The sequence below is a fragment of the Acyrthosiphon pisum genome, chromosome X, assembly GCF_005508785.2.
Source record: "Acyrthosiphon pisum isolate AL4f chromosome X, pea_aphid_22Mar2018_4r6ur, whole genome shotgun sequence".
Lineage (NCBI taxonomy): Eukaryota > Metazoa > Arthropoda > Insecta > Hemiptera > Aphididae > Acyrthosiphon > Acyrthosiphon pisum.
Genome location: NC_042493.1, coordinates 102592722 through 102604369, shown reverse-complemented (window position 1 = coordinate 102604369; position 11648 = coordinate 102592722). Strand labels below are relative to the sequence as shown.

The 11648-nt window shown below is 27.2% G+C and overlaps 1 protein-coding gene across 1 annotated transcript in view; it reads right to left on the bottom strand.

Annotated features, from left to right (window-relative positions):
• LOC107883417 overlaps positions 1-11648 on the bottom strand; it is a 19540-nt gene that overhangs the window by 265 nt on the left and 7627 nt on the right. The window contains exon 5 of the mRNA XM_029485353.1: positions 28-81. Coding sequence (XP_029341213.1) covers positions 28-81 — 54 coding nt within the window. The remainder of the gene's footprint in view (positions 1-27; positions 82-11648) is intronic.

Sequence of the window (11648 nt, the reverse complement as noted above, 5' to 3'; positions counted from 1 at the left end):
ATTAGAACTTTATGCTCAACGATTTACCATCAAAGTCTTCTTCGTCGTCACTATTGTTCAGTAAAATATTCTCTTGGGGAACTAGAAAAGAAATATTTTTTTATTTAAATGATGCTATCTTATGGGTAGTAAATAACTCAAATAACTGGTTAAATCTAAATAAAAGAGAAACAGTAGCTTATGATGCAAAAGTTAGTTATTTAAAAAAATCATTTGGTCATAAATGTGTGGACTACCTTCGTCCAACCTATTTTAATTCTATGCCAATAATTATAAAAAAAAACATTGTCTGTAAAATTTTTAATGCCAAAACATTAGTTGTAAAATGGTTGTTTATGTCTCTAGATCAATAATTATTTATATCTGTAAATAAAAACTCTGTTATCTGTTTTCTTTTTTTTTTTTCTCTTAAAAAATCTAATCTATAAGAAAATAATTTACTGTATTGTATTGTTCATAATAAGTATGTAATCACCTAAAATCAAATTGTAAATTTACATATTATATATTATATAAAATAGTTAACTCTATACCTTCGACATAAGCTATGCTTACGGAAGGTATATAATTTTTGTATTCAATTGTATGTATTTAATGATAAATTAATGAAAGAAAAAGAAATACATACTTTGAAGAGCATAGTTGTGATCAATTTTATATTAAAATTATAAATTATTTAATAATTAAATGTTAAATAATTTATAGGTACTATTATAATAATAAATGTAATTAATAAACATTTTTTACCCAGATAGTGATTACGAGTACAATAACACAATATTTTTTTATAGCAATTTTTAAAAAAACAGAGGTTGGTATGGGTTACAATTTTGAACTCCCGCCAACTAAATTCTTATCTATCTATAGGAGAACTGTATGGGCCCGGTCTTGAAGTTGCCGAACTTCATCACCAACTACTGATAAATATTTATCATGGAACAAACGGTTTGTTCAATTTTTGTTCCAAGGACGGCATTGGCAATGGATAACTATGAGCTGCAAAGATTGGATGACAGTGATCAAAACTCTGTGTTTATAGGAAATCCTACAGACTGTTGGTATAAATGTTATAAAATATAATACTGTCATATTATACTGCTTGATGCCTTGATGTGTTTATTCGGTTTTCAGATAATACAGTAAATAAGAAACTCTAAGGAAAAAACATTCGAAGGAACTGTTCAATATTTGTAAGCGGCCCTACATCACCACTAGGCTGAGGTATGCAGCCGGCCAGAGATCGAGAAAAATCTTCCAGCAATATGGTAATAGTGTTTTTATACGACTTTTATCTTTAGAAAGTTTTATAGCAATGTTGACATTTTAGAAACCAAATTACTCATTAAAATTTACATTGGCTGGTCACACCATGGCCTTGTCATCAGTGAAGTTCAGTCCTAATGGTGAATGGCTTGCGAGCTCATGTGAGTCTTCTTTCTTCAATTTTATATTCGAGATTGTAATATCCAGGAGTTAAAATGGAAAAAAATTCCAGAGGGGACTAATGTCTCCATATAGTTTTCAGTGTTCCATATATAATTTTATGTATAATGTCTAATATATAAAATCCTAATTTGTTTAAGGCGACGTGTTTTAACCGCTGCCAGAGGTAGGAGGACTCAGTCCTCCAGCGTACCCCCCCCCCCCCACTTTAACCCCTGGACTAATATCTGTGTGTTTTTAATTCAATTATCTACATTATTTAACTAAAGGGTGGACAAGAATATTCTAAGAAACTTTATACCTACTTAATAATATGCTCTGTGTACACATTATAAACAAACTATACAGGTAATATGCGTAAATAAATATAAATTTATTTGGCATTATAGGAACTCGATTGCAGATTGTTAATTATAGTACATATTCACCTCTTTAAGATTCATTACTTTTTCAAATAATAATTACTAATATATTTATAAATTATTACAGTGAATGTATACTATTATAATGATATACAAACTAATATCCGATATTAATATATTACTAAATTACATATCGACGATATTATCATTTTTATGTTAATAATTACCATGTTTGATATCATAACTCTTTCAGTCTTTTGACATTAGGTAATAATGATACATCTTATTATTTTTTCACTAATATACGTGGGGATCAGTGAAACGGATATATCATAAATGATCTAGTATAATTTGTTCATAATGTGTAAATAGTATTAATCGCTTAAAAAAAAAAAAATTGTGAGAGCATAATTTGTTTGCGGACTGATATTGGATAACTCACTAAAATCTTTCTCTTCAATAAAATTATTGTATTTTTTAAACTAATATAAAATTTATTTAGTTTCACGATGAATATTTTTGAAATAAACTCAAATGAACACATTTTTAAGTGTTTTGTATAATAAATAATGTTGATTATGCTATAATATTTGACCTATTCAATATTTTAATTATTGTTTATAGCTGCTGATAAATTGATTAAAATTTGGGGTGCTTATGATGGCAAGTTTGAAAAGTCTATTGCTGGACACAAGTTAGGAATCAGTGATATTAGTTGGTCATCAGATAGTCGTCTTTTAGTATCTGCCTCTGATGATAAGACGTTAAAAGTTTGGGAATTAAGTTCGGTAAGAATTCATTTTAGAGTAATTATCTAATTAATTAACATAATTATAAAAGGTATTAGATGTTTCATTATTTATTAATTTCCAAGAGAACATCACATCTACATGTGTTATATCCTTCTAACAAACACTCAAAATAACAGATTACCTTAAATTCAGGACTACCGATTTTGTGCTGTTGTCTTTGATATTAGAGTGAATTGACCAATTAAAAAACTTAGAGTTAAGAACAGAATCAGTTGTTGTACATTTTGATTTTTCAATATATCAATTTTTCAGCAAGTTATGTAAGATATTACAATTTAAAAATGCTTATTATCAAAGAAAAATCCAAGTATTCTAAAATAAATATATGAACAAACAAGGGAAATGTTTTTAACTTGATGATTGATAATAAGTTAATTTACTCTAATATTACAGCTAACAACCCAATATTAGTTTTGCTGAAACCACATTTTCTAAATTGTAAGTTTGTATGATATGAGAAACAACACAATGTGTTGTCTATTGTGAGTGATATAATTGGAATGGAATAAAAATATATTCTTTTTATAAGATTTAGTTTAGTACCTTTTCATTGTATCTAACTAAATAAATTATCTAAATATTTCAATTATCCAATTTTCCTCAACTATTATTATAGTAGTTAGTGTAATTATTAATTGTTTAATATTTTAAAAATGCCTAAACTAAAAATAAATATAATATAGAACAACTACAAGATTGAACACCAATATCTTCTCAAGCACATTTGGATAGATCAATAATTACTTCATTTTTCAGTGTCGCAATAAAATGTTTTTGAAAAAAAAATCACTAATTTTTTGTTTAGTCATTCAACAAGCACCCTCACCACCAGTTTTTCCTTCAATAATGAAATTATTCAAGATCTGATTTTTGGAATTTTTAAATATACTCAAAGACTGTATTTTCAAATTATCTAATTTTTTTTTTAACACTTAGCAGTGTCCTGTGGAATACCAACTGTTTTTCTGTTTTTCAAATAAGAACCTTATTTTTTACTGTAAATTATTTAGTTAATTTTTTTTTGAAAATTTTGTTGTGCCGAATTCAAAATTTGAATCAGTAGTTTTTTAGTTAATAAAATGTTTGTTTTAAGGATAACAGTTCTTAAAATATATACACATAAATATAAGATAGACGTAAAATTGGATCCAGTATTTATTATACTTGGGCAATTTTTACAAATTACTATTGATAAATTAATATTAATGACTACAATACATTTTCAAATCATCATAGTCCCCATATCGTATATCCCATTACCATGGGATATAATCCTATTACCATGAAATTTTTTACGTATCAAAATCAAAATTTGTACCATTCTTTTTTGAGTTATTTTATTTTGTGTTCTAAGGATAAAAAGGTTCTTTAGAACACAAAATTAAATAGCTCAAAAACGAATAGTACAAATTTTGATTTTGATACGTAAACAATCTCAGAAAAAGTGATCTACTGTATAATTTATAGTTGAACAGGGGTGTTCTCATTTGATAAATAGAAGTTTGTATCTCCACAAGGCACTCCTTAAGTAGTATGAAAAATCTCAAGAATTTGAAAATATAGTCTTAAATTCAATTTAATATTCAATAATTCAAAAAATCAGATTTTGAATAACTACGTTATTGAAGAAAAAAAATGGGGTGAACTTGCATGGTGTTATTATATTATTTACTATCTAATAATAATTTACTTTATATTTTAATTTGTTCTATACAAAAATATGTATTTTATTTCATTGTTGAATATTACATTAGAATTGAAAAGTCTTAAAAAATTAAAATGCACATTTAATTTATTAAACCACTTGATAATAATTTTATTTTTTAGTCAAAATGTGTCAAGACTCTTAAAGGCCACAGTAACTATGTTTTTTGTTGTAATTTTAATCCACAATCAACTCTGATAGCTTCTGGATCTGTAAGTTTTAAATATTTAGTAACAATTTTTAATTTATTTTTAAACATGCATTGTTTTATATAATTTGTTTATTTATTTAGTTTGATGAAAGTGTACGAATTTGGGAAGTAAAAAGTGGTAAGTGTCTGAAAATACTTCCTGCCCATTCTGATCCAGTTAGTGCTGTTGAATTTACTAGAGATGGGTCCCTTGTGGTTTCTAGTAGTTACGATGGTTTATGGTAATTTAAAAAAAAAAATAATTCCTTAGTTCATTCATATGCATTTTATACTTTTATATGGCTTGTTTTTACTTTAGTCGTATTTGGGATACTGCCAGTGGTCAATGTTTAAAAACACTTGTTGATGATGAAAATCGTCCACCCGTTTCGTTCGTAAAATTCTCACCTAATGGAAAGTACATCTTGGCAGCTACTCTTGATAATACACTTAAATTATGGGATTATGCTAAAGGCAAATGTCTAAAAACTTATGTTGGCCATAAAAATGAGAAATTTTGTATATTCGCAAATTTTTCTGTAACAGGTGGAAAGGCAAGTGTTATATGTTAATTATTAACTATTTAGTATATGCTTATTTTGTTTGTTTATATTATTGTAGTGGATAGTTTCTGGATCTGAAGATAATGTGATATATATTTGGAATTTACAATCTAAAGAAATTGTACAGAAATTAGAAGCTCATACAGGTAAACTTATTTTAAATTCATATTAAACTTTTTGCTAAGATATAGTTTTTGCCCTGGTACTATTTAAGTTTTGCAATAGTATATATTATTATATCTAGGTTCTAGATCAGGGGTTGGCAATCTTTTTTGACAGAAGAGCAAAAAGTTACAATATACAAAATTGTGCTGGTTTTAAAGAGCCACTAAAAATGTTTTTAATCGTTTAAAAAAAAAATAGCTATATTTCACTGATTTTATTATATTACATGTCTTCTTCTCTAAGTTGAAACAATGAGCGAAAAAACAATGTATAGTGACGATACAGACATACTGCCAAAAACCGCAAACGATTAAAGTAACACACATGCAACATAACGTCATCCACGCCGTGTACAGACAACTGACTGACGAGTTTTCGGCATTTTTATCAATTCGTAAAACAAAATAAGTCTTAAAATGTATCGTATTTGTTTGGACTTTGTTCGTATTTTTAACTCGTCGTATGACTAATTAGTTTTAGCATTATTGTATTAGTTATCGGTTTTAACATTATGTACTATAATAAACATTTTACTACAATAGCCTGTGCTACTATCAAGTTGAGACCATATTTTTTAGTTCTTTTTAATTCCAGTTATTACTATTAAGTTTTATAATGGTTTGATTCACTCTAATCTTTAAAACTACAAAGCATAAGTATAGTCCTGAGTGTAAATTTGGTATGTTATGTGCTTGTAAGACAGAGACCAAGAGAGGGAAAAAGGTATTTTTAATTTAGTCTTATGAAAGAGAGAGTAAGCTGAACAGTTTATTAGTAAGTGGTTAAAGTCATATAAGCCTCTTAGCCTCTGCTGTAGTTGGAGAGGGTAAAATAAACATTCAGTATAGAACCAATAAACACTATCTAACTTGTTATTGATTTTCAGATGTAGTTTTGTGTATTTCGTGTCATCCAACAGCAAATATAATTGCTTCAGCAGCCTTAGAAAATGACAAGACAATAAAACTATGGAAAAGTGATAATTAAAGTTTAATTTAGAACTTGAATATTATTTTGTATAATTTGTATAAAGGGAATGGTTATACTCTCCTGCCTTTTGACTATAGTCTTATTTTCATTGTATTCAACTGTAAATTACCAACAGTAATACTAATAGTTAAATCATTATTTTTAGTATGTTGTCTTGTTTTCTTGCTCAAAGCTCAAATATTGTTTAAAAAAAAAGAAATATAGAATTGTACTATTTTCAAAAATAATTTGCACCATACTAAATGGTATTCAAAAAATGTGTATTGTACAAAATAATAAATATGACTGTTTATTATAGGTAAGATACCTACAAGAATTGCAATACTAAATGCATGAAATATTAATAGGCTTATACTGTAGTATGGTTCCAATTTAAGTTTTTAAATTTAATTTCACTTCAATTGTGTATGGAATAACTATTTATTCACTATTAATAAATTTAAATAATTTTCATTTACAAGTAGGTAATTTATTTTGTACTATTATAAAATGTAAATTATTTTACTGGAATTTTGTACAGTGATTTTGAAACTTACAATACATAATTCTAAAAACAAAATATATTTAACTCAAAATGGTATTTTATGTTCATGAGCACCACTTATAATTTTTTCTAATACTTGAATAAAATATGTTGAAAATCAAAAATTAGTTATTTTTATGAAACGTATAATATTATTAAATTGTTTACTAAAATAAACTAAATTCTTATCATTTTAACTAATATTTCCATCATTAAAAAAAATTTATTTCAATATAAAAATTAGAAATTAGAAGTTTGCTTAACTGTGTTGTAGTGATTGAATGTACGTTATTGAATTTTGGACTAAATGACATTTCAAATAACAAGAAGGTGTATTATTATAATATAATGTATATGTTCATATTATGTTATACACAAAATTACATTTTCAAATGTAATTTTTTTTTGGCAAAAATGAATTTTACCTACTGTAGTAGATTCTAAAATGCCTCATACTAAAATGAATTACTCTAATCATAATAATATCATAAAATATATCTAATTTTTAATATTCACAACTCGTCAATATACCTACATGTTCCAAGAAAACAAAAATTGACAAAATTGATTGTGGTGGTGAAGTGCAGTAATAATAATTGTTCGATTAGTTATATAGCCGTTTTAGGAATATACTATGGTAACATTATTTTATTCCACTATTTACTAACCACAAAATTCGGTCAAATACCTACCTAGAACAATTTTTTCCCGGGAATCATAGTTAAAGCCGAGTTCACAGCTAAGTATCGTGTGTTGTGTCGAGATAGGAACTAATATACAATCTTCCAGTTACGTACTTACGTAGGTAATTGTAACTAAATTTAATTGATAATTGTTACATTTTTTTCAATATGTCATATTTCACATAAATGGGACTATAGGTACGATGTATTGTCAGTGAAAAATCTTAATTTATTTTATATTCAGCGCGGAATAATATTGTGTTCTTATAGATACTGAGCGGAACGATGAATGTATTGATTTAACTAACAATAGTGCGTGAGTTTTTATTAAATTGTTGTGTCTGGCAGTAAAACTCCTTCGATTTTCTTCTACGCCGATTATAGTGAAAAAGTTGTGACAATGCAGTTCATTACATATACAACGTGGTGTTTCGCGACGTGAAATTGTAGAAAGTAGAAAAACAGTGAACTGTATAGTCACAACGTTTTCCCTGCACTCCTACACCCCTATTACAAAATATTATGTATAGTTAATTTAGGGTTTGGATGTTAAGGCATAAAAACACTTACAAAATTCCGTATGGTTCAAAAAAAATGTCTCATAAGTCATATCTTTGAAGTTGATATGAAAGTGAACTTTCAATATATGACTTATTGTTTTTACATAAGAAAATCAATTAACTGTGTTTTTAATTTACAAGTAATATATTGTTTAGATTGAGTTAACACAAATTTGAAAAATTATGGGCAAAATTCATTGAATCGTTTTCCAAACACGGAGAAACGTACAAGGAATTTTCAGGCTCTTATTAGGAATATTTTTCAACTCTATTAAATAAACTTATAAGTTATAAGGAACTTTGTATTACATTTTCAAGCTTTTTGATCCAACGAATACGTTTTTATTATAATTTATAGAATAAAAAATTTTAAATTACTCAAAACGAGTTAAAATATGTTGGACATTTTATCATGAATATAAAATGACAAAATAAATATTTGATAAAAATGTCAAGTACCTACGGTTAATAGTTTTTGAATAACAACAAAATAAGGAAATCTTTTTATGAGAATTTGTTAATTTAAGGGTGAATAACTTAAAATACGCAAAAAATTAATTCCGGTAAACTTTATTTTTTTTTTTTTAATAAATGTAGGAAAACGTAACAGGAATTTTAAAAACTTCAAATCTTAAATATAGATGGAAGTATGGAACAATTTTTATGAATTTCTAACTAGAAATAATTTGCCAATTTTAATAGGCACAAGGCTCCTAATATATTGTTTCAACAACAGTTGAAAAATATTAAAAATACATAGGCACAATTATTTTTATAAGCATTTAAAATTCGATTTTTTACAACATTTATAAAATTTAAAAATGATTTCGTAGTTAAAAATGTATAAAATATACTACTTTCATAGCTAAAAATTTGAAATTTAAAACAAGGTTCCACGTAGGTAAATAGGTTATTCTGTAACCATGAAATCTCAAAAATATAAAAACTTAATTTATTTTCGTAGTTATTTTTTGTTTAAATTTGGAGGAAATTACATGATATTAAATAACTAAGAATAACGATAGTTGTTATTTTGTTGTAATTGTATAATATTAATTCAACTTACCGCTTACCATATTGATAATTAGTAGGTAATAACAATATAAATATAATATCCACACTGACAAAACGCATTTATGTTGGTATGCCGCGTGTCTCGAACTTAGTATCAGATCTACCGCATACAGTTACACCCCCTTTTTGCATTCTCATTAAGGTTTTGTGGAATAATTTATACGTCCGGGTATTTTATACTGTGGTCTGTTTTTAATTACAACACTTAGCAATTACAAATTAACTAATTATTAATATACTAGTTTATCATACGCTTATAATATCTGGTAATATTTGAGTATTCGAGACTCGAGTAGAGAAGCGAACTACAGATCTCTACGGACTGTGCAAGTGAAGTGACTTAATATCAAACTTTTGAGTAAGAAATGAATCGTTTTTTTATATTTTAATTTGTATATACATGTTAAAATGACTATAAAAATAAACTGTGTAAATGTATTTTTTAGATTTTTGGTAACAGAATTAATTACTTACGTGGAATCTTGTTCTAAATTTTCAAATCTTAGATACAAAAGTTGAACATTTTATACATTTTTAACTACAAAATAATTACTCAAATTTAAATTTGATACATTTTGTCAAAATTCGATCTTTAAATGCTTATAAAAAAAAATTGTGCCTATGTATTTTTAATATTTTTCAACTGCTATTGTAACATTATGTCGGGAGCCTTATGTTAAATTTTCGCTTGAGTAAAAACTGACCATGTCCGTAAAAAGCTCAAAAAGAGTCAAAATATTTTAAAAAATTTATCGTGTATAGAAAATGCTAATATGAACATTCAGTGAAATTTTCAAGTATCTACAGTCATTCTTATTTTAATTACAACAGAATAAGAAAATCGTAATATGAGAAATCAAGTGAATATCAAAATATGTTGTAAAAATATAAATTTCAAACGCTCATAAAAATTTAATTTGACTTGCTTGTAGACATTTTTTTTTTTGAAAAAGGTAGACAAACTTATGAGGAATATTGGGTATAAATCTACTTTGCCGGACCACTTTTTTTCAATTTTTTTTTTTTTAAATACGTGGTTTTTTTATGCTGAATTCAAAACTGTTTAAAAAAATTCCCGCAAACATATCGTTCAAAAGTTATGGCAATTCGAAGTTGTCGATATTATCAAATTCACAATACTTTTGAATGGATTACCGACGAGCGAGTGACCACGCCGGCAATACTTTTACTTAGAAATAATATTGAGGAAAACCGAGGTTCACCTTAGGTGGTTTTACACAAAAAATCCGGGGATATTTTCGATTTGCGGAGCGGAGCGACGGCACCGATAGGAGCGTAGCGACGAGTGCCGATACACGCGTAATCACTGCAACTTTGAATTTTCACAGATTTTGAATGGATTACCGACGAGCGAGTGACCACGCCGCCAATAATTGTACTTAGAAATAATTTTGAGGAAAACCGAGGTTCACCTGAGGTGGTTTTACACAAAAAATCGGGGGATATTTTCGATTTGCGGAGCGCAGCGACGGCGCCAAGGAGCGTAGCGACGAGTTCCCATACACGCGTAATCACTGCAACTTTAAATTGCCATAACTTTTGAATGGTAAGTTTGCGGGAATTTTTTCAAACAGTTTTGAATTCAGCATAAAAAAACATGTATTTTAAAAAAAAAAAAGTTGAAAAAAAAGGGTGCCCGGTAAAGTAGATTTGTTCCGAATATTGCGTATTACTTATTATTTTTATTGTATTGTTATTAATATTGTATTAAATCTTAGATTTAAAAAGAAAATTTTTGAATTTCTAACCTAAAATAATTTGCAAATTTTCGACATTTTTACGTATTTGTTAATATTTGAACTTTAGATGCTTATAAAAAAAAATTGTGACTACGGGTTTTTAATTTTTTTCATCTGCCTTTGAAACAATATAATAGAACCTGCTATTAAATTTTCAAGCTTTTAACCAACAAATGACATTTTATTGATATTTATAGAAAAAAAAATATAATCAACGGAAACTACAAATGTCCGTAAACAGCTCAAAATTAACACTCAGTCAAAATTTTATGTACTTACGGTCATAGGCGTGCGCATGGAGTATGCAGGGTGTGCGCTTGCATACCCTGTGGGTAGACACGTCTTGTCTTATGGGGCACATAAATAGTGTCAGACTCTCAGTTCATAATTTAGACTTGTGGTAAATGATTTAGCGATATGAATATGATCATAATATTAACTTGTTTTCAAATTTACTGTGAGTGGTTCTCAATGATTTAAGGAAATATGGGTTTTATTTTTAGTGTACCTAAGTATTTAGTATTTACTATTTAGGCACACCTACCCCCCCCCCCCCCCACTGAAAACTACTATGCGTTAGTAAGTAAATTAATTATCAGTTATCTGTTATCCTTCCATCCTACCATGAGTCGGTGCAGTTGTTTGTTCTGCGTAGTGCGCGGAGTAAAGGAAAATAAATTCAGCGTAATATTATTAAATATTTATATACTACGGCCATTGTTAACGCCAATGCCTCAATATTTTACAGTAAAAAAAAAAAAAATAAGAAAAACTTATTATTTTCCATTAAAAGTAATAACCATATATTTATAATGTAA